General features: G+C 45.6%; 2 protein-coding genes across 2 annotated transcripts; both read right to left on the bottom strand.

The window, feature by feature from the left end:
• Positions 1 to 7,792: 7,792 nt before the first annotated feature.
• LOC123124437 (uncharacterized) lies at positions 7,793 to 8,594 on the bottom strand. The gene has a single exon (XM_044545053.1). The coding sequence runs from the start codon at positions 8,510 to 8,512 to the stop codon at positions 8,033 to 8,035; it is 480 nt and encodes a 159-aa protein (XP_044400988.1). The 5' UTR covers positions 8,513 to 8,594; the 3' UTR covers positions 7,793 to 8,032.
• Positions 8,595 to 18,293: 9,699 nt separating this feature from the next.
• On the bottom strand, positions 18,294 to 24,386 carry LOC123119707 (importin subunit beta-1). The gene is made up of 3 exons (XM_044539606.1): positions 24,105 to 24,386; positions 20,667 to 23,091; positions 18,294 to 19,335 (listed from the first exon to the last, which is right to left on the bottom strand). Exons 2-3 carry the CDS (start codon positions 23,084 to 23,086, stop codon positions 19,137 to 19,139), a joined length of 2,619 nt encoding a protein of 872 aa, XP_044395541.1. The 5' UTR covers positions 23,087 to 23,091; positions 24,105 to 24,386; the 3' UTR covers positions 18,294 to 19,136.
• Between the last annotated feature and the right edge of the window lie 11 nt (positions 24,387 to 24,397).

Below are 24,397 nucleotides of genomic sequence, written 5' to 3' on the forward strand. Positions count from 1 at the left end.
TTACTAATAAGCATATAGAGAACCTATGCTTGTGACAAACCGTGGTGAAGATAGAAGAAGAAAGCCTCATCAAGACGAGGGATGCCAATTAAAAAGCCTCGTAAAGATAAGCATGAGGAAAATAATCTTTACCACACAAGAGTGCATCAAGATGCAACGATATACGACACGCACTCAAGGCAAAAGCTTTCACGGGGCCACCAAAGAAATAACAAAAGAGAGACAAGGTGGACGTGAAAGAAAGGATATCATCTAGAGATGTAATTTCTCTCAAGTGTATAAGGTTCTAGGTAGACGAAATCATGATGATATATATCTACAAAGAAGGATGTACACTCGAAATAGTTACAACAAGAAGGAACAAGATATCCAAAAGGACGTCATACAATACCAATAAGATATTTGCTTGAGAGCATAGCACATGGCTAGATATGGTCTTATTGTATATAAATGAATTCCAACAACACGAACATCAAAGACATCACAACTAGCAACAAGAGATCATTGTTGGGATGCTTTGAGAAAGGAAACAAGTATCACAAGAAAGAATGAATAACATGCCATGATACAACCTACACAAGGTTGATGCAAGAAATGTGTGCATGAAGTATATGAAGATACTTGTTACCGAGTTAACATTGGAAGGATGTAGTCGATACCAATTGAAGGTACAAAGTAGATCATTGATCATCCTAGCTTGACTCCAATAAGCACATGGTGACAACACCTTCCTTGTGAGTGAGCCGAGCATCCAATGCATATCCAATTGTTCCTAGAACAACAACACAAACAAAATGGTACCCAAACTCATTGGGACCAAAGAGTTAGAGAACCAACAATACATAGGACAAACTCCACATAAATATGTGCATACATATATGAGAATGAATTTCATGCACATCTCATCCAATTTGAGACTTGGTGGAGTTTCCCCTATAAATTGGGTCAAGGAGAGTAAGCATGCCAAGGAAACTACATGAAGTTAATATGCATGCTCAAGACTTTCAAGAACCGATACCAAATGACAAAGAAATACCAAGTGAAGAAAAGATACCAAATGAATAAATCAACACTTGGAGGATATCAATTGAAAGATACATCAAGGAATGAGATATCCATTGATACACGCAAAAAGAAAGATGTCAAACTCCCAAAAGAGAGAATGGTTCCAAACAAACCAAGCCCTCTACAAGGTTTCATGATGGCACAAAGTTACAAAAAGAAACGACTTGCCTTCCACAAACACACACTTGATAAGAATCACAAGATGAGTGTTTTATATAAAATAGGATAGCTCCCCCAAGACTAGTGCATTATAGAGAATTTGCACTTGAATACAAAAAGCACAAGTTGGGATCACCACTTTCACTATATCTATACAATCACTAGAAAAGCTCAAGGAAATAACAAGATCCACAAGTGGTATGGAAAACAATGGGAGTTGACACAAACCTAGGCAAGAGATAAGGCAAATAAAAGCAAAGGCCAATGTAAAGATGATCAATAATTTCTACCACACATAAGTGAGTACCAATTGTCAAAAGACAAGAAGTATTTGGAAATAATTCCCGGTAGTAGATAGCAAGGATATCCGACATCATCTTCACACCAAACAAAAAGCAAATTGCCACTTGTAGAGCTAACATGCCACCTAGGAACAAGATAATTTACAATATCAATTCTAGGTGACAATATCTCGAATGTACACATTTTCTAGGCTAGTAATATACACATAGCATATTACTCCCCCATAATGTGATACCAATTAAAGATAAACAAGAGGCAAAATAACGATCCAACAAGAGATAATTAATGGACAATTTAGAATTTGAATTTCTCATGAGAAGACATACCACATAGTGACTAGATAATCTTGAAATATCAATACTAGATGGTATTACTCATGTACACATATATAGGATTGTGAGGTGCACAAAGCACATCACTCCCCCATAATGGGATATTCCATTAATCTCTCACAAGAGCCAACTAAGAAATAAACAAGATGCAAAAGGCTCAACGCATGACACACACGTACATGATGTGCAAACCAACACACACATACTTGATTGCTCAAGATAATCAAGTTGGAAGCACAACATATACAAACACATGCAAGGAACGAAACCAAACATGCAAAGGGGCAAGTAACTATCAATGTAAACACTTTAAGCACGAGTTACCGCAAGGAGGAACATTGGATATAAGATAGAAACTTGATAATCCGAATGACTTGGCTTGAGACAATAAGAATGATGAAGTCCCCTTAATTCTTCATAATGTAGCCAAGTCTCCAAAGACCTCCAACAACACCTATTGATCAAGTTTGAGCTTGTTGGTCCCCAACCAAGTTGAGTCCTAAGAGGTTAGTCACAATAGGCTTGGCAACCCAAATGGTTCTTTTCTTGACACCACTTTGAGTACCAACAAACTTGGAAAACACATTGCCAACCTTATCCTTCCCAAGAGAATAGATATCATCAATAATAATTGGGTTGGATAAGTTGCCACTAGTGCATGAAGAAGCGAGGTGACCTTTCTCACGACATAGGTAGCAACGTCTACTCTTCACTTTCTTCTCACTTGATTTCTCAACTTGAGAAGCATTAGCTCGAGTTTTCTTTGGAAGAGGCATTTCTTCAACTTGTGGTTGAGCATGAGATTGAACTTGTGGCCGCTTCCCTTGTTGCTTGTCACTGATGGTCTTCTTCTTCAATGGGCAAGATCTCACATGACGCCCTTCAATTTTGCACTTGAAGCAAACAATCTTGGCCGAATTCTTGACTTGTTCTTGGCCCTTCTTCTTGTTCATCTTGGACTTCTTCTTCTTATTGGAGTTGAATCCAAGTCCACCTTTGTCATTGGGGGATTTTTGCACACTCAAGATATTGTTGAGTGTGGATTTCCCTTCATGACCCTTTTCCAAGTCTTTCTTCAAAGAAGTGACTTGGGCCTTGAGCTCTTTGATTTCCTCTACATGGTTAGTCTCAACACAAGTACTAGAGGAAGTATAAGCTTCATCGTTAGAGCAACAAGGCAAGGAAAGCAATTCATCACAAGATGTACCAACATTGTGAGTAGATGAATTACAAGGACTAGCACATGGCAATATAGTATTTTGACTAGAAGTGGTGCTAGTATCCACATGAGGCTCACTAGATGTTACCTTAGCAATCATGGCCTCATGAGCTATCTTTAGCACATTATGGGATAATAGAAGATCATCATGAGAGCTTGAGAGCTTTTCATGACTTTCTTCCAATTTCCCATAATTGCTAGATAGCAACTCAAGTTGAGTCCGAAGCTCAACATTCTCCTTCAAAATGGATGCTTCACAAGTAATAGAGTTAGTAGCACAAGCATCATCAATAATAGCAAGAGGAGAAGGCAACTTGGCAAGCTCTTTTGAATATGAAGCTTTAAGTTGTGCGTGAGACTCGGTGAGTTTGATGAGCTCACTCTTAATGACTCTTGAGCCATTTTCGAGGTGCCCAAAGTCCTCAAGAAGTTTAGCATGCGCAACTTCAAGCTTCTCATTTTTAGTTTCAAAAACATTGGCCACCTTAAGAGCTCTATCATGAGATTTCTTCACTCTAGATAATTCTATAGCAAAAGTCTCCTCAAGAGATTCCTTGGTGGTTTGTTCAAGTTCAAGAGCTTGAGAGAGGTCCGCAATCTCATTAGCGTAATCACGCTCATGACCTTCCATTTTTTCAATGGTGACCTCATGCTCCTCGAGATGATATTCCAACTCCTCAATATATTTCTTTCCCTCAATGGAAATGGACATGATTTCCACGAAGTTGGAACAAGCAATTTTATTTTTATGAAGAGCTTTAAAAATCATTTCCCCCTTAATTTTTAAGGATGCAACATTATCATTCTCTTCATCATTATTCTCATCATCATTAACATTAACATCATCATCAAGAGACATATAGGGGTTCAAAGTAGGAGATACCTTTGAAGCCTTAGCCATAAGGCATAAAGCAATAGATGATGATGTAGGATCCCTTGAAACACCATTTGAGACCACATCTTGTTCCATGGAGTGTTGGGTTTCCTCTACATTGTTAGCACAACAACTCGAGGAAATACATGCATTTTTACCATGGCAACAAGATATAGAAAGCATATCATTATGAGATTTATTCAAGCAATTTCTACATGATATGCACGGACTATCAACACAAGCATGTGAAACATGTAAGGTGCACGAAGTGTTAAAGTCCAAAGATGGAGCATTGCAACAAGATAGTGATGAAGAGTCATCAATGATAAGCACACTATCATTGCAATGACCAACACTACTCACCATAACATTACCTTGTGGAAATCCACATGTAGGTGAAGTAGAAGAAGTTGAGAAGGCAACACGGCCGGAGGTGGAGGGAGAACAATCATCCCCACAAATCTTGGACACACTATATTTATCTTGAAGCTTTGTCCACAACTCATGAGCATCCCGGAACGGCGTGAGTTGAAATATAACTACATTGCTCAAAGCATCGAAAAACACATTAGAAGCTTGAGCATTGAGATAAGAGTTTTTCTCATCCTCTAAAGATAATCTTTGGGGAACCTTTGGAGGAGAAAAATCATATCTACAATTCGCTCTAAATTTGGGTCCATGACCCTAAAGAGATTAAGCATGCGAATAACCCAAACATCAAAATTTGTGCCATTGAAACTAAGATTGTTAGAGAATCCTAATCCCCTAGTCGACATCTTTACTCTCTAGGCGGTTAAGCCTGACAGAGAGAGACGAGGCTCTGATACCAATTGAAAGATCGTGGATGTCGCCTAGAGGGGGTGAATAGGCGCTTTAAAAAAAATTACAGTTAAGGCTTGAACAAATGCGGAATAAACCTAGCGGTTAATTTGACAAGCACAAAACCTACAACAACTAGGCTCACCTATGTGCACCAACTTATGCTAAGCAAGATAAACTACTAGGTGAAAGCAAGATATATGACAAGAAACAATATGGCTATCACAAATTAGTAAAGTGCATAAGTAAAGAGCTCGGGTAAGAGATAACCGAGGCATGCGGAGACGATGATGTATCCCGAAGTTCACACCCTTGCGGATGCTAATCTCCATTTGGAGCGGTGTGGAGGCACAATGCTCCCCAAGAAGCCACTAGGGCCACCGTAATCTCCTCACGCCCTCGCACAATGCAAGATGCCGTGATTCCACTAAGGGACCCTTGAGGACGGTCACCGAACCCGTACAAATGGCAACCCTTGGGGGCGGTCACCGAACCCGTACACTTTGGCAACCCTTGGGGGCGGTCACCGGTACCCGTTAAATTGCTCGGGGCGATCTCCACAACCTAATTGGAGACCCTGACGCTTGCCCGGAGCTTTACAACACAATGATTGAGCTCCGAACAACACCAACCGTCTAGGGCGCCAAGGCACCCAAGAGGAACAAGCTCTAGGGTGCCCAAACACCCGAGAGTAATAAGCTTCTCAAACTTCACTTCCACGTATCACCGTGGAGAACTCAAACCTATGCACCAAATGCAATGGCAAGGGCACATGGAGTGCTCAAATCCTTCTCTCTCAAATCCCACCGAAGCAACTAATGCTAGGGAGGAAGATGAGAGGAAGAACAAGAAGGAGAACACCAAGAACTTCAAGATCTAGATCCAATGGGTTCCCCTCACATAGAGGAGAAAGTGATTGGTGGAAATGTGGATCTAGATCTCCTCTCTCTTTTCCCTCAAAAACTAGCAAGAATCCATGGAGGGATTGAGAGTTAGCAAGCTCGAAGAAGGTCAACAATGGGGGAAGAACACGAGCTCGAAGGATGAGGTTGAGGGATATCTTCTCCATGGGTTGAGGGATATCTTCCTCTTGACGCAAGCCCATGAACACGTACCTAACCCCACATAGAACTCTCACATAGACCATGGGTTAGAACACAAAGCGCAATGGACAATGCTTACCACACCATGGGATCACTTGATCCCTCTCGGTACATCTTGTATGCTTTGTGAGTTGATCAACTTGATTCACTCTTGACTTAGTATTGATCAACCTTGAATCTTTCCAACTCTCTTCATTTGGATGATGTCTTGAAGTTAAACATGAATCATCACACAATCTTCTTTTTCAAGACATGCTTGCAATAAGCTCAACACTCACATGACCAATCTTAGAATAATTCCTTAATAGCACCTTGGTCAACTCATAAACTCCTTGAAACCAACACATGGACTTCAAGAAATGCCTATGGACAAATCCTTCAAATATAACTCAAGGCAACCATTAGTCCATAGAGATTGTCATTAATTACCAAAACCAAACATGGGGGCACCGCATGTTCTTTCAATCTCCCCCATTTTGGTAATTGATGACAATCACTCTTGATGACAATCACTTTCAAGAGAGTTTATATAAGGAATTATGCATCACCATGCAATGCAACAACCAATGATGCAGGAGAATGAGATGCAAATTCTTAGGAACAAATCCAAATCAAGGAGAAGACTCTGAAAACCTTCTCCATAAAACTCTCTGAAACTTCTCCCCCATTGGCATCGATTGCCAAAATGGGCGACAAGCTTAGAAGGCCAATATAAAAAGTGTTCCTCCATAAATTGTGTATTTCTCAACAAGATAGTGGAATGCCATACACATATCCAAAGGTAAATACTTGGAGGAACACAAACTCATGCCTTCACTCATCATCGTCTCCATAAATTGACCGTCATATTTCATTCTTAAATTCCAGAGGATAGAAACTTCGCCTAGCCAATCTCATGCCTTCACTCGTCATTGTCTGCGATTTCGGTCGCTCCCCTCTGACGGCCAACTCTAGGCCTTCACCCGTGATTATAAGGTCGGGGGAGGGCAGGGGCGGACTCAGAACAAAAATGACCCGGTGTCCACATATACACAATACATGGGTGAGTACCAAGCAATAATATACATAAGAATACCCCCTCCATAAAGAAATGTAAGAGCATTTTCTAGGGGAATTTATGAAAATGTTTCTTCAAAAGACGAAGATCTTAGCACAAGATGACAATATTTGCTCATCAAGGTATGAAATGAACTAAATGATGCTTCAACAACTAGTCGTTTACTCTCTTTTTTTCTTTTGGTATTGGCTAGCATTTTTACCGCTGCACATTTTTAATTAATCTTGTGTGTTACTCCCTTTGTAAATAAATATAACAACGTTTAGATCACTATTTTAGTGATCTAAACTCTTTTATATTTTCTTTACGGAGGGAACTCTTGTGTATATTATTGCTTGGTACCCACCAATGTATTGTCTATATGTGGAAACCGGGTCATTTTTGTTCTGGGTCCGCCCCTGGATGTAGCTAGTATTTTGCCTTCCAAACCTTGCCTAGTACAAACTTTGAAGCTTTGAACCTTTGTCTTGCTTGTGTCAGGCTACACTTTGTGCTTTATGAAGATGAACATGTCAGATGTAGTTGAATTTTAAGATGTGGATTAGTCCGTGCATTATGAAGTTCATTTTTGAAGTTGGGTTATGTGTTGGTTTATCAATTGTTGCTAAAATGGTAGCCAAACAGGATATGGTAGTTATTTCAATCTAGAAATCGTTGTGGCAGCCAAACATGATTTTTGCAACTGGATTTCCATTCCAACCAAATGAAATCCCCATGGAGATTTCATTTCATTTCAAGGGTGCCAAACGAGCTGTTAGGGTAATTATAGGATTCAAATAGGCATGGCGTACAATCATGGAGTTTTCCAATTTCTGCTTTTTCCAAATATACTTGTACCAAAGTGGCTCTAGACTCAGGCCGTTATGTATACTTTGTTTTTTCTTATAATATATAAAAGAGAGGTCTTCCCTCCGATCATGTATACATTTTAGTACGTACCACAAAATAGTAGTTAAACTGCAAATCCGACACTGCACGACTGACGACGGTACACAACCTCGTCGGTGGAACGCCACTGACGATCGAGCTTAGCTGCAGCATTATTCAACACTAGTAGGCGCAGCAGCTACGTACTACGTAGGCGGACGATCGATCTATCATCTATGGGTTGTAGTAGATGATCTTGATCTCGGAGACGCCATGGCAGTTGCCGCCGGGGACGGAGTGCTCGAAGCAGTGGTTGCCGCTGTTGCACCCGGCGGTGGGGCAGTGGCCCTGCAGCGGGCTGCCGTGCGGGGTGACGGAGACGCGGATGGGCATGCTCGCCTGGTCGGTGCTCACCTCGTAGTACGCACCGCCCTCATGGCCGATGTGGAACTTGGCCACGGCGGCGCCCTGCGCCGACACGCTCCCCGACCACGCGCACACGTCGAACGACTCGTGCTTCCCGTTGGGGAGCAGCCACCCGTTGGGGAAGAGCATCTTGCTGTTCGCGACCGCGTTGATGCCCAGGTTGAGGTCGTGGCCACACAGGTTCTGCACCGTCACCTTGTGGCCGTCGCAGCCTTGACCGGCAGCGGACATGGCCGTCGCCGACAGAGCCACGAGTAGCAGGAGGGCAAGGGGCTTGGAGGACGCCATGGCTAGCTCGCTACCTGTTGGTGCTGGTACCTGGGAGTCGAGGAAGAAGAAAGGCTGGCACTGGTTTGGGTTGAGGTTTATGGCTCAGGGTGGCGGGGGTATTTATAGGTTAATTATGACTTTGGCACGAAGGTTCGAGATTGTAGCCGCGTCTGATATTCACTAGGTTAAAGAACTTAAACCTATCATTGTTAGTGCGACGAGCTAAAGACGCTGGTGTCGACTGAGAAAATGTTCTCTCCGTGTTCGTTTGTTCTCTCAAACCCTGTGGCCGGTCTAGCATGTGTGCGTGACACGTTACTTTGTGTGTGTGTGTGCGGGTATCACATGTTACCGTTACCGTGCCATCCAGTCGGTGGCTCGCAACAAAATTTGGTGTGGTTAAGTAGGAGTAAGGCCAACTCCACCGCGCGATCTCCAACGGACGTCCGGTTTGATTGAATTTTTTTTATAGGATGACGGGGTCGTGTCTGGACCTGTCCTGGAATGCGGTGGCCGTGCGCTGGGCGCACGGCCGCATCCATTTGCTCCATCCTGTTCACCAGGGTAAAAAATGCCCATATTTTCGTATCAAAACTAGTTTGCACGTCCAAATATTAATTGTCTAAAATAAAAGTAGTTTTACAACCCAATCGAAATTATCTCTAATAAAATAGTTTTACGACCAAATCGAAATTGTCTTCAACGAACATAAAAAAACCAATACATCTATTGGTTGCCAATATGATCCCAAACGTGCTCAATCAAGTCTTTTTGAAGATACTAATGAGTGTGCCAATCACGCAGCTCACAATGGAATTGGACAAACTATTCAAATGTGGCCGGCTCTTAGTGCAGGGGCTCAACATTTTCACCTTGATAATCAAATCCTTGGTCGAAGATGCTCTCGTCATGCTCGTCCTCGACGATCATGTTGTGCATGATGACACAAGTAGTCATCACCTCCCAAAGCTTCCTTTCATCCCATGATAGTGCAGGGTTTCGAACGATACCCCACCGGGATTGAAGCACACCAAAAGCACGTTCCACATCCTTTCTAGCACTCTCTTGCATTTGGGCAAATCTCTTTCTCTTCTCACCTTGGGGGTTTGAGATTGTCTTCACAAAAGTTGACCACTGAGGGTATATACCATCAGCTAGATACTATCCCTTGTTGTACTGGCGGTCATTGATCTCAAAGTTGACAGGTGGGGAGTGGCCTTCTGCAAGCCTTGCGAAGACTGAAGAACGCTGCAGCACGTTGATATCATTGTGAGAATCTGCCATGCCGAAGAAAGAATGTCATATCCAAAAATCCTGCAAAGCCACCGCTTCTAATATGACAGTGCACGCTTTGACATGCCCCTTGTACTGGCCCTGCCAAGCAAATGAACAGTTCTTCCACTCTCGGTGCATACAATCTATGATGCCAAGCATGCCTGGAAAGCCTCTAGTTGCGTTGGTCGCCAACAATCTCTCTGTATCAGTGGCAGTTGGCTACCTCAAGTACTCCGGGCCAAACACCTCAATCACAGCCTGGCAGAACTTGTACATTGACATCAGACATGTTGTCTCACTCATACGCACATACTCATCCACCAGAGCATGCGGATGGCCGCGGTGCATTTCTGGTAAGAGGAGAATCCAAGCTTGCCAAGCGCATCCGTCTTGCACTCGAAGTATGGGTCATGAGCAACCACCCCCTCTCGGATAGGATTGAACAGATGCCTTGCCATTCGAAAACGGCGACGGAATTTATTCGGCTTGAAGAGCGGGGTGTTGGCAAAGTAATCGGCATAGAGCAGGGCGTGGCCTCTCTCCCTTTTACGGTTCAGGTTGGGAGCACGGCCAGGGAGTGACCCCCTGTACCGAGGAAGCTACCGTTCAATGTGGTCCTGAACGACCAGTGCGGCCACCACAAGATCTTCATCATCCGACGACGAATCGTCCGATGAACAAATGAAATGGTGGAAGAAAAACTCATCTCCACTGTCCATACATTTGTGGGCAAAGTGTCGAACACCTTGCGGTCGTGATGGCAAAGAGGCCGCGATGATCACCTCGACGCAGCAGGGGTGGTTGACGGCCGGCTACTGGCCGCACTGGAGCTCTCGTCGGAAGCTGCCGCGGCCGCCGTGGTACGTCGCCGGCGGTCGTATCCCCTGTGCCACCGGCTACGACGGCGACGGCCAAACCTTCTCCGATCGACGGCCAAAACTACGGCGAAAGCGCGAGCGTGTTGGCGGCCATGTCGAGACGTGGTTTGGTATGGACGGCCGTTGCCTGCGCAGTGAGGAGGCGGCCGGAGAATAGCGGCGGCGCTGGCGGGGGTGGAGGCGTTGGAAGCGAGGAACTGCTAGTGTCCCCGACAGACAGGCCACGGGAGGACAAGGGCGTGCGGCGAGCCCGTCCGCGCGATGTCCGTTTCACCCCAAACTCGGCGCAAGTTTGGGCCGGGGATCGGTCGAAAATGGACGGAATCCGGACATTTGTCCGTTTAAGGCCGCACTTTGGGCCACACTATTCGTACGTTTTAACCCAAACGGACACACTCGGATAAGATGGGGTCGCGCGGTGAAGTTGGCCTAACATGTTGTGTGGGTCCTTGGATACACGAGATTAAGTACACGCCCAATTATGTGTCGCGTTCAACTTAAAAAAGAATAGGGAGTACAACTGTTTTATCTCTCGCTCTACTGCACTCGCATGCAGCCATAGTGCTCGAGTCATCTGTGCACCCGAGACGGAGCATGAGGCAGCATCTCTCCGTAGCCTGACTGCACTGAAAAGCCGAGCAGGACGGCACGAGCTTTGCCCCCCGAGAAAAGAACGGCACGAGCACGCATAGGACACCGCACCGGGCCATAAAGACACGGCCTAGTGCAGGCAGGGGCAGGGGCAGGCCCAGGGTGGCTTTTGTTTAATCAATCTCCGCCGACTAGTTTCTTTTCTTTGAATCCAGAGAGCTACCCCTACGCTTCCTGGTTGGGGAATGTGTGCTTTCCCGTAACTTTAAATCCACGTACGCATCGCATGCAATGCAGTGCATCCGCGTATGGCCAACATGTTTCTAGTTTTTACCGGGGGTGCATTCTAGGCCCGTTTGTAGAAAGATTGCAGCATAGGTTGGATTGCAAATACATATTACTACGTTTTTTTAACACAATACAGTTGCAGAAGCTCATACATATACACATACGTTTATCCCTAGCGCATTCGAGAGACTGACCTGACACTTTATTTTGAGATTGACGAAGCCACCGCTGCCACCTTTGTAGTCGACCGGAACATCCTCCCACTGAACGACATCGCCAAAAATTCTGAAATAAATCCAAAAAAATATGAGCATCATCGAAGAAAGCAGCAATCAATATGACTATTCTAATCCTCACTTCCTGATCGTGAAATTCTTTTTCGTTAAATGGAAGCAGTGCAGATTTGTAAAAGGATCTTAGAATGTCTAAGGTTTGGCCAGGAGGGTCTCTTAACGCCTTTTTTTAGCTTATCAAAGTTATTTCTTAAATAAACGCGGACAGTTAAAAAATCTATTGGGCAGGTAGATTCACATCTCCTACAACTCACACAATCTTCGGTTCTCGGCGCGGAAACAATTTGCTAGGTTCCAGAAGATGCTAATGGTGAGCACGAAGATTGTTTACGAAGAAATAACAAGAGTTACAAAGGAATCAAAATACCTTTTTTTAAAGAAAATAGGTTTCTTGAGTGTAAGTATAGGACGTAAACTCTGACGGACTAAGTCAACCACAAAGAACCCAACCATCCGACCTAGACTCAATTCGGTTAATTATATGCACATTAGATAGTTGCACCACAATCTAATTGTCAAAAAAAGTTACTCCATGGTTCTACATGTTTGTTACTGTGGTGTCCGATTCTCGACGCGCGTCCCTGGTACGCTGTCCTTATGTCGGCAGTGGGATATGCATAGTTGCGAGAGCATCAAATCTTAGCCTGGTCATCTAGCATGTCATACTTACTGACATAAAGCCGGAAAACTAAATGATGAAAAGCATGTCGACACCTGCTGACTGAGATGTGAAAGCTGTGGCAAAGTGAACATCAGATTTGCTTTGATCCTACTCGATTCAGATTTTTTTTTAGGTTACTTGTAGGGTTGTTTTGTGTTATTTATAAGATTTAGTCTCATAAAAATATTCTCGAGGAATATTTTCACTGCATTTATTCCATAGTGCGTTTAAACATTTGATTATCTAGGATTCAGGATTCACGTAGCCACGGCACTAGATATTTATTGCACAAGACCTAGCCCCCGCCAAACGAAACGAAGGCTCTCTCGTGATGCAACTCTAGATGCCGCCATTAGCCCATCTCTCGTGCTCCTCTCTCTCGCCGTTGCTGGAGGTCGCTGATGGGCAAAGCCCGTGCAGTGAAGGCGGCAACGGGACCTCTCTCTCCGGGGGTGGTCTGCGGTGGTGAGAAGACTGAGGGCTAAGTGGCGCTTGTCGGGTAGAGGGTCGACGATTAGGGTGAATCGACTCTATGGCCTGCAGAAGGCGACTCGAACAGTTGTGGCGTTGGTCGGCTTCCGGACAGGCGCCAGTAGAGGTTGGATCTCGTGCATGTGGCGGCTCGTTCCTTTGGGGCGGTGGTGTGGCCTCCTGCCCTAACGAAGGTGGTCGGTTGTTATGGCAGCCACCGCCTGTGATGACGGATCTAGGACTCCCCAGACCTGGCTTGCGATGGGTGGTGGTCGGTGGCTTTGGTCGATGGTAGCGGCGGCGAGACATCGACTATCTGTGTTGTGCGGCAATTCATAATTTGCGGGCAGGACCTACATTTTGTGTGATGTCCATGCCTAGGTCCGCACGCCGGCAACTTTTTCCAAGCCCGTTTGCCATGGAATAGTTTGGATTTCAAATTCCCATGATTAGGGTGTGTGGAAGTGCCTCTCCAGGCAATATCGGCTTCTTCGGCAAGTGGTGGCGGCAAGACATGGTGCCCTCTGAGTACCAGGTCTCGAGCTCTAGGATGAAAACCCTAGATCTGTCCTTCAGTGGCCACACCTAGCAGTAGTGGTGTTTCTGTGCCATTTTCTTGTTGAAGGTATTGCTTTGGAGATTCTTCAAATGTATCACCATGGAGTGAAAACCTAAGATCTGAACTTCAGGAGTCAGATCTGATGGCGGCGGCGGTTGCGTGTTGTTCCTTTTCTGAAGGTGTTGCTTAGAGAGAACCTTCCTTGTAGCTCATGTCCTGTCAAAGGATGCTGGTTAATCTTGTTGCTTGTTACGTGTGTATCATTCTTTTTCTTCCATCTTTTGGTTGTTGCAACCTCAATGTCTCGACTAGGTCTTGATAGTGTGTCGTTGCAGAGACCGGGTATAAATGATTTCTTCTTGATATTAGTATATTACATAAAAGGAAGGCATAAAATCTTGTGTTCTTCCAACTTTCGAGTTTTTTAAATCCTCGAATGAAAGTTGTCCTAGGTTTTCTCGAGCCAACAATAATAACAATGGCTAGGATTATCGATCCAGCTTAATGTATTATCTTTTCTGCTTATAATGGAAGTTGGTGATCGTCCGATCATTTATCTCTTAGTCTTTTCTTAACCACGACAGTAACACATGCAGACCTACGAACACAGCAACAACATACTTCTAGTGAATTCACCTCCTTCCGTAGTCTCGTGTGACCCAATTAGCCTTTCATCTCCCAACACTAATCTCATTCGTGTCAACTGGCTATCCTCATCTTCTTCTTTTTGTGGTGCTGAAGTATTCTTCCTCTTGCATCCACCGGCAATACACCATGAGCATAGCTCGATGCCGTTTTTGGGCCTCCATCTCAGCGAAGGAAGTTTTTTGAAACCTAGAAGCTTATAGAAACAATGACCAGAAAGTCGTGACCAGGAAACACCGGCGGCCACGATCTACTAAGCACATCGCCACCCAGAGAGAGAAAACGTCAATAAGAGCAACTCCAATGGAGCGACCCATTTCGTCCGTCGCTGTTCGTTTGGGTTGGCGCGGACAGAAAAGTCGGCCCAACGCGCCGACCCAAACGGACGCGCGTCCGCTTTTCGTCCGCAGGCGACCCATTTCCGGCCCATTTTTGAGCCGGATTTGCGTCGGTGCGGACACACGACGGACGCGCGCATGCTCACCTTCTCCTCTCCCCGGGCCCGCTGGTCGGTGGCTCATTGGCCTCCCCCACCCCCCAGCCAACAGCAACCCTTGCCCGCCTCCTTCGTCGCCGACGCCGCCGCCCTTTTTTTCCCGGCGACTCTGCCAGCTGCCGCCGCCTCCACATCCGCCCAGCAACGCCGCTCACTCCCCCCGTCGCCCCCGCCACCGTCGTCTTGCCGCCGGGGAGCAAACTGTTTCCCACCGCCGCTCCCCCCCCCCCAACCTCACAGCTGCCCGCGACCAAGAGGCCGCCTCGCCGTCCCGGCCAGATCCTCATCGGCACGCTCGTCGGACACCGGCCCACTCGTCGAACGTCGGCAGGGCAGCTAGCTGGTCCGTGCGCGCCGCGACTCCCCTCGCCGGCCATCTCCTTCTTCGACGCCCGCAAGCTGTTCCACAGTTTGCCAAGGTACGAAAATGGACTCCGCCGATGAGTTCTTTTTCCACAATTTCCTTTGCGACTCCGACGATTCGTCGTCCGACGACGAGGAGGAGATATTGGCTGCCGTGTTGGTCCATCACCACCTCAACAGCCAGCGGCCGTTGTTTCGTGGCTCCATTCCGGGCCACCTTCCGGCGTTGAATCGCAACCGAGAGAGCGGGCATTTCATTATTTGGAAGGACTACTTTGATACAACAAATCCGTTGTTCAAACATCAAAAATTCCGCCGCCATTTCCGTATGAGTAGGCATCTTTTCAACCGTATTAGAGAGGGGGTGGTCGGCTATGATGACTATTTCGAGTGTAAAGAGGATGTCGTCGGCAAGATCGGTTTCTCCTCTTATCAGAAATGCACTGCCGCCATCCGAATGCTTGCATACGGAGTGCCCGGTAATCTCATTGATGAGTACGTCCGTATGAGTGAGTCTACATGCCTAGAGTCCCTGTATAAGTTCTGCAAGGCTGTTATTGCTGTGTTTGGCCCTGAGTACTTGAGAGAGCCGACAGCTGAAGATACAACCCATTTGTTGGCGATGAATGCCAGAAGGGGCTTCCCAGGGATGCTTGGCAGCATAGACTGCATGCACTGGGAGTGGAAGAACTGTCCTTCTGCTTGGCAAGGGCAGTATAAGGGACATGTCAGGGCTTGCACTGTCATATTAGAGGCCGTGGCGTCTCAAGATCTCTGGATCTGGCACTCTTTCTTTGGCATGGCTGGATCACATAATGATATCAACGTGCTTCAGCGCTCGCCGGTGTTTGCTAGGCTTGCCGAAGGCAACAGCCCACCGGTGAACTTTACTGTCAACGGACACAACTACGACAAAGGATACTACCTGGGTGACGGTATCTATCCTCAGTGGACAACTATTGTCAAGACAATACCCAACCCTGTCGGAGAGAAGAGGAAAAGATTTGCCCTGGAGCAAGAGAGTGCCAGGAAGGATGTCGAGCGTGCCTCTAGTGTTTTGCAATCTCAATGGGGCATCGTTCGGTATCTTGCTAATACCTGGAGCACGCAGAAACTGTGGGAGGTGATGACTGCTTGTGTGATCATGCACAATATGATCGTAGAAGACGAGCGCCGGAACATCTGTACGATCAAGGGTTTCAGTTTCAGGATGAGAAACTCACGTGCAACTGCAGAATGATTTGGTTGAGCATATGTGGGATGTATCTTCTTGTATTCGTTTGCAAAACTATGTGAAACATTTTTATTTGTATCCGGCTTGTAAAACTATAATATTTTTATTCGGTAAAACTATGTTATTTGACAATATGTTTGAATGCAGATCAATGAAAATATTGGGCGGCCAGCCGGCACATATGGGTCGGCGCGTTGGCGCGCTACCGACCTAAATCTAAAAGAGGGCGGACGCAGGGCGGGCGACCGACCCAAATGAATAAAAAACGGACGAAATCGTCGTCCGTTTGAGTCGGCCCGTTGGAGTTGCTCTAAGGGCATGTACAGCGCCATACAGTCAGCTGTCTGCAACGAGAGCCACGTACGATTTTAGATGAGGTGGAGGTGAGAGAAGGAAGAGAGAGAATTAGTCCGTCGGTAGAAATGCAGACGGTCTGTAGCCCGGGAAAATCGGTCGCTATCGACTGTTGTACGAGGGCGTCTGCAACTGCAGGCCCGAATTTTCCTCTCGGCAAGGATCCCAATACTCTGGTCACCTGTGGCGGACCAATGGACCTTGTGCGTCGCCCGACGAGCCGCTGCTAGAGCCGATATGGTTGGCGATGAGGAGCTTCTTTGGATCACCGGCGCGGGTGATCCTCGAGGGCAAAGGCCGAGACAAGCCACGGCGGCGGCGCAACCCGGAACCACCACCAGAGCGTGAGGAGGTCAAAGTTCGCCGTCAACATCCTATCTCCGATTCGTGTCCAGCGTCCCGATCTGGCTAGCAATTAAAGGATGGGCAAAATCACTGTAAAGCCAGCTTGGGATGCATGTGACTGCTAGGAAACGATCCATTCGTTGCTCCGTCTCTCTAGATTAATTTTGCATTTTTCCTCTTCGTGAAAGCCGGGTGAAATGAGGCCAGCACTGCGCATGGTGGCAGGAGTCTCTGCAAATAACTTGCTTGATGGTTCTGCATTTGGCAGAATTAGTAACTGAGTTTGTGGTGTTTTTCTTATTTCGAATGTTGTAGACAGCCAGAAAGATAGCCTGTTGCATAAGCCGTCTATACAGCTATCTAGAGATGACGTGGAGAGCTGATATAGACGGATGCTATCTAGACCATTGTACTTGCCCTAAGGGCCGGTAGAAACTTAAAAAACCGTACGGCCGTGAAGTTTTCATGAGTCGCAAGCACTCCTGCAGCCCTGCGTTGCGTGACGACGTAGCCGTTAAGATGCTGGGCGTCCAGCTCGTGGGTGTGGCCTTTGGCGTTGGAGGCTCCTCTCATTCCAAGACAAAGCTGATCCCTGGTGGTCATTAAAAGAAGAGCCGCAGTAGATAGTGTCTGTGGCCAATAGGCCCAAATACGCTCTATGATTCACGCGCATGCGCCAGGACAGAGCAGTATGATGAAAATAAGAGACAAAGACCCATATCACTGAGGCAAAATTGACAAATTTGACCTATGGACAAAATCAAATCACAGAATGAATTGCTCGTGAAACTATTTCACGAGGCTGACCTTTTTGTGTGACGCCCGACACGAAGGCGCCACACTACACTGTGCAACGCCTCACAGATAGGCGCTACACGCCTGGCCAGCGTCGCACCCATGTGATCCAAAAATTACTAAGTCAGTGTGCAGCGCCGGAGAGCTAGGCGCCACACTATACAGTGTAGTGCCTAGCTTCTAGGCGCTGCACTAGTGGTTGCTTCATTTTGTAGTGCAACCACTAGTGCAGCGCCTGAGAGCTAGGCGCCACACTATACAGTGCAGCGCCTAGCTCTTAGGCGCTCCACAATGACTTAGCAATTTTTAGGCAGTCTGGGGTGCAACGCGGGCTAGGCGTGTAGCGCCTATCTGTGAGGCGTTGCACAATATAGTGTGGCACCTTTGTGTCGGGCGTCACACAAAAAGGTCAACCTCGTGAAATAGTTTCACGGGCAGTTCATTCTGTAATTTGATTTCGTCCACAAGTCAAATTTGTCAAATTTGCCTATCACTGAACCCGTTCATGATCATATCCTTGTATACACAGCGAATGACACTGACACATGAGATACGAGGCGGCAGAGTTCCACCCAATTATACAGTTCCCGTAAATAACAAATCCAACTCCACAACTGCCCCAAAATAAAACCACCCTGAAACCAATGACACTTCTTGTTCAACCAGTCACACAGCCTCACTGAAAACTGAAATGGAGCAGCAGCAAGGATAGCAAAAAAAGGGCTCAACCCACAACACCTGGAAATAAACCGACGCATGCATGCAGGGTCTTGCACAACGGCAAGCCGTCGAAGTTTTGACCACGAGGAACCCTTACAAAACAGTCCGATAATGGATGCAGGACAATGCAACTATGAAAAAGGAAACATGAAATAAACAAGCTACATACTCTCGAAAAAGAAATTAACAAGCTACCAGCTCGTGAGGGACATGTCCAACTTGGACCTCCTGAGCAGTGCAAAATTATCCCGTGACAGTGCACGCGAGCCCCTTATGCATAACGGATCCATAAGCAACCGGGACTTGTAACCATACGACCAAAGTTCGATGCATGCAATGGATGCAAGGGAAAGCGATGGCACGCCCAGACCATAGGGCATGCAAGCCACGCCAACAAACCATCGGCATGGCACCCAACCATAGAAGCTCATCTCACCCCCAATAAGAAATTGAAGGTTCTAGATGCCTTTAGCAAAGTTAGCAGGCAGCCAACTTAACCCTCTTTTCCACACAAGTGAAAAAGGCTGGGCTGACACATGTACTGATGCATGAGTTAGTGAGGACCCTTCGACACTCCTGTTAGGATGGTGGACTTCCCCAAAGATACGATGCTACCGAAGAACCAGACTCGACACGTGGATGGATGCATGTGCAGACTCGACACCAATGCCACATCAACCTGAAACTGCACGGGTGATTGCAATCCTTGCCCAGTCAGCTGATTCTTTGACCAGAGGATCATCGGATGATAAGCACTCATCCAAAAATTCCTTGCTTGAGGTCGATTGATTGATCAAGGGACCAGCATGTACACCCAATGTGTCTGCCAGATCTCCCAAGACACCTATTGCAGTCTTCATCACAGAATCATCCCTGAAACAGCAAGAGATCATTTTAGAAAATTATTGTGCTGAACTAGAGTCACACTGAGCCGAAATATTGGTCAATTGTTGCAATAATACTTCACTGTCCGTGCTCATGGTCGCTAAAAAAAGAGTGGGGCTGACTGGCCAGGAGGCTTAAGGGGGAGAGATTCAATTCTGGCAATAGTGTAAGGTGTCTGTAAGTGTGTGGACACACCATCATTACTGGATGTGGCCCTTTCCATCATAGTGGTTATTCAAATGCAAACAACATACATTCCATAGAACAACAAAAGTGACCAAGCTTAGTGCACAGTAAGAAATCACAAATTAGTATCTAACGCCTATTGGTAAATGCAATCTAAAGTAGCGGATCATAATCAGAAGTTCACCAACACAGAAATTTCAAATTTGCAAGGCTTAGCTCTTAATTCCTAAATCACCTCAAATGTATCCAGCAAAATATTGTTACAAGCTATAACACATGTCAAGTATACCCTCATTTTGGGAGAAAATTGCTTATATATCATTGCAAGAAGTCCTACTTCCATCATATGCCTATGACGAACACTATTCATTCTATCTGACTCGTCTCTTCGTTATTTTCCTTCACTCGTTGGCTAGGTGTTAGTGAGTTCTGCCCTGGTTTAGCAGTGTTGCTGATGCATGCATGTGTTGCTTAGGTGGCGCTGCTGCCACCACGATATTTTACAGAGAAGCAGCCTTACATTGGAGGTACCCGTGCAGGAGCACCAAGCCAGACAAGGCATATCCATGTTGACACATGGCCAGTTAGGCAATTAAGTGAAAGGGCTGACACGATAACAGAAGCACACCAACAGCCCACTAATGATGGTAGAAATTCATGAAGTTTCGGAATTGAGTAGTGCAGAATGAATCGGGAATCTTTTAGTGGCATATGACAAAACTTGTAGTTATTCAGTACTCCCTCCCTAAGATACAAGGCATATAAGTTTCATCCTAATTCAAACTTCTTTATATTTAACCAAGTTTATATGGAAAAAAATCAACATCAATGTTACCAAATCATATAGAACTTATATTTTGGAAGGAGGGAATAGCATATAAGAAATTACATGTTTCCAGAAACTAGCTTGATTAGAGTTAAAATTTGCCATAATTGTCAATTTTCCAGTACTTTGGCCCTTTTATATTTTTTAAACAGCTTACGCATTTGCCTGCCATACAGGAAAAATGTCTAATTATTGTTATCTATGTGTTTGCATGACCAGTTTCCAGCTTTGAGCATCCGGAAAGCAGGAAATATTCATGTAAATAAGTGAGATATTAAGGAAACAGAAGGTATTCTGGACGACTTACATATCCTTGCCATTATGAAGAGCGTCAAGGAACTGAAGAATATGTGGAGCATACGGCATCAGTAACTGCATCTTAGGGGAACCCTTGAATCCTTGAAGAATGCCAGAGTAGGCCTCCAAGATGCCATTCCTTAATTGATTGGTGTAGTCGAGCATTTCCTCATCAGCTGAAGTTGCATGCGCCGACAAATCTGCTGCACTTTGTAGCATGGGCATCGCATAGATCAAATACTTATCGAAGTTCTCCCCAATTGCCAGTGCAATATCACCAAAGCACGAGAATATAGGTGGTTTTACAGATCTGTGTAACTGATTGCTGGAAAGATCTTTCAGGAGCTGGGTCATGATGCCGTCACAGTAAGGTAAAATTTTGTCCTCCAGTGCCCTGCACAGGTCACCCACAACACCCACTGTAATAGCACATACCTGATACTCTTCAAAGTTCTGAAGTCCCATTTCCAAGTACTGGTAGAATTGTGCCATGTACTTTGCGAAGTTTGAACCGGCTGCATATGCCAATGCACCAATAGCAAGCATAGCCTCCTCATGCACCGTGGCATTTCGACAAGCAAAAACTCTCAAAAATAGATCCATCATCTGATCCGCATACTGCAAGAAGGCAAACTTTGTTGACTCCATCCCTCCCAACTTCTGGATAATGACCTGCAAGCAACCACAGAGAAGGCCCTGCAGATCGCTCCGCTTCTCCCTCTCGTCAGTTGACAACTTTCCTGCTTCAAGTGTCTGATGGAGTTCCATCATAATCACTGGTATCAGCTGCAAAACAATAGGAGCTGTCTCCTCGGTGGAGCACCTGACAACTTCATTTAGAGTTTCATAAGCTGCGGTACGCAGCCTGGATTCTCCAGCATCTTCTCTGTGACTGGTCACAATAAGGCTCTGAATAATATCTTGGAAGAAAGGGGCTAATGGTGACGCCGATCCAGCATCCACATAGCCTTGTGCAAGGAAATAGAGTGCCCCACATGCCTTTTCTGCCACATTTGGGACATCCTTCATGCTTTGAAGTAGCACAGTAAGTATTTGCTGGCAGTTCTCAGCTGTAATAACAGGAGCAGTTTCAAGCGCAGAACCATGAAGAAACTCAAATATTCTTCCGAGGGTCCAAGCAGTGGTGTCCTTCACATGGTTATTTGGGTCCTTCAACAACGCAGACAACATAAAATTCAAGGCTACGTTAACTAGAGGGGCCAGTTTATCAGCTGATGGACCCTCCAGAATGGATCCAAAAGCATATGTTGCAGCCTCTCTTTGCCTCCATTCAGGTTTCGTTATGTTCTCCTCAACAAAGGGCATCACAAGAGGAACAACGTCATCACCAACAGTCCTCGCCACCAGGCCCAAACAAGTACCACCAGCCATTGCAAGGTTCCAAGCACCTTCATCCAAGTCTTGGTCTTCCTCCTGCTTGAGGAGGGTCTCCAGCAGCATTGGCACTAAAGCAGGAAGAGCTTGCTTGATAAAATAGTAGCAAGGAACATCAGAATCAGCTGTAAACTCACTACTGTACTCGTCCAAAATGTCGATTTCCTCATCGCATATGGAGCTCCAAAATTCAATGGCCTGAAGTGCAACTGACTCCTCATCTCCTCTCACGGCCTTTGCAGTAATATTAAATATGTCCTGCATGTATGTGGCCAGCTTATCGTAATAAGTCGATGAAATAGCCACCAAACACTCAAAGGCAGCCTGTCTTATCTTCACCTTTGCTGACTGTGTTGCTTCGCATACGACTCTCATGATATAATCACGCTCCATGTCATTGGAGAAGTTAACCTGAGCAAAGCCCAATGCATTATACAATGCCCGTGTGGCTGCAAGTCTCACTTCAGAGTTCCCTTCAGAAGCATTCATACCCTGAACAACAGCTGTAAGTATCTTGTTGACTTGGTCTTGGTCAACAGCTTCTGGAGAAACTTCCTCACATAAATAGCCAAGTGTCTCGAGCGTCGCCTGCTTGACATTAGGCTGGACCTGATGTATGTTTGAGAGCAATGATCCTATAAGCTCAGGCCATTGCTTCTGAGGGATCTCAATGCCAGCAATCTTTGCGATGACTTGAGAAGATGTAGATCTGGCACTTGCAACAGGAGATGAGAGAGTTTGCAGCAGCAACGCTTTAATTTGTGCCTTGACACCAGAATCCAGTGCCAGCCATCTCTGGAAAAGTTCACTCTTCCTGTGCTGCTCCTTTGCATCCAGTGCATTCTTAAGGATCAAACCAGCCAACCTGCGGCTCTCTTCAGGTTTCTCGTTATTTGCCAACTCACTTGAAAGGGAGAGCAAGAAACCTGGGAGGTTTTGCTCCTGAAACTGCTTGAGGCTTTCTTCAGCATGCTTCCTAATCGAGCCATCAGCAGATTGTGCACTCAAGAGTATTTGAGTAACATCCAACGACATGTTGGCTGTGTAAAACCAAAATAGAGGAATCAGATATACTTCATGATATAAGAACTCCATGCATCATCAAAGAGATACAGCTCCTCTCAGATGTAAATTACACAAGACACAGTAGACCTGTTTTGTGTAAAACCAAACAATACACCAAGATCTTATAAAATGGTAATGACTAATGAGACACACGGTCTGCATAGAAGAAAATCACTAATCTTTCAATTTCATCTTAACAAAAAAATATCAGCTAGAAAGAATCTGTTCTTGGCATCATAATTTACAGGTGAAAAGAGAGACGAATTAGCACCATATAAATTGATTCTTACGAGCAAACAGAAGATTAAACAACATGTAATCAAGAAACTATCAACTACAATGAGGTACGATTACATAGAATTTTGTAGTACAAGTTTCTTAAATGAGGCAATCATTAATTGCACAGAATTTTGTAAAAGCTAAATTGCATGAATACATCTGCATAAGTAACCAACTACATAGAGGAAAGACAACCTTATAAGCAAGAAAATAATCAGTGAACATCAATCCCAAAATCTAAACAGCTGTAGAAAATCTGACGTGGACATAATGCCATTGCCATATTACTTCTTAGCTCAAGGAGGATACAAATATCTGGGGAGCAACCTCATTTTAAATGGAACAGGTCCTTGAGTAGCACCTAAAGCCTCTGCTGACAAGAACTTTATTATACACCAGTTCCCTGAGAGTACAATTTACTTCTACCGTTGAAGTAGCCATTTACTCCTGTGTATGTAGAGCGCTTATGCATAGTATGTGGATACTGCAAGCTACGGCGACAAATATACACCATTCAACCATGAATACTCCACCAAAATATAGCAAAAGGAGCTCTCAACCGAATCTAGGGTTTACAAATTCAACATGTGTACCAAATCCACCTTAACACACAGCAAATTACAACAGATCTGCCTGGTAGTTCGGCGACAACAGAAGAACAGAACACAGATAGAGATATAGAGAGAGGCGATGAGCTTCTGTGTCCTACCTTCTAGCGCCCTACTTAGAAGGGGAGGTAGACGGCGACGAGGGGCGGGGTGGGGCTGGCCGGCGCGGGGGACCTCAGACGGCGACGGTAGCGTGAAGGAGTTGTGGTGGTAGCTCGCCGAATCGGATACGGAGGCAGCTCGTCGGTTGGGCGGATTCCACGACGAGGGAGGCGGCCGTGGCGGCGGGGAGGGAGGCGGCGGCGGCGGCGGCGGAGAGGAAATCAAATAATGCGGGGAAAAGAAAGGAAAAGGGTATCTTTGGTTGATGTGCGGGAGATGCGAGGACGGTCGT

This window comes from Triticum aestivum, chromosome 5D (assembly GCF_018294505.1).
Source record: "Triticum aestivum cultivar Chinese Spring chromosome 5D, IWGSC CS RefSeq v2.1, whole genome shotgun sequence".
Taxonomy (NCBI): domain Eukaryota; kingdom Viridiplantae; phylum Streptophyta; class Magnoliopsida; order Poales; family Poaceae; genus Triticum; species Triticum aestivum.

What these genes read in the sequence shown, in the direction of transcription:
- LOC123124437 (XM_044545053.1), bottom strand. Translation starts at nt 8,512, where the DNA reads ATGGCGTCCTCCAAGCCCCTTGCCCTCCTGCTACTCGTGGCTCTGTCG.
- LOC123119707 (XM_044539606.1), bottom strand. Translation starts at nt 23,086, where the DNA reads ATGTCGTTGGATGTTACTCAAATACTCTTGAGTGCACAATCTGCTGAT. An exon ending in CTTCATAATGGCAAGGATAT is followed by an intron (nt 19,336 to 20,666) that starts GTAAGTCGTCCA and finishes TTGCTGTTTCAG; the next exon opens with GGATGATTCTGTGATGAAGA.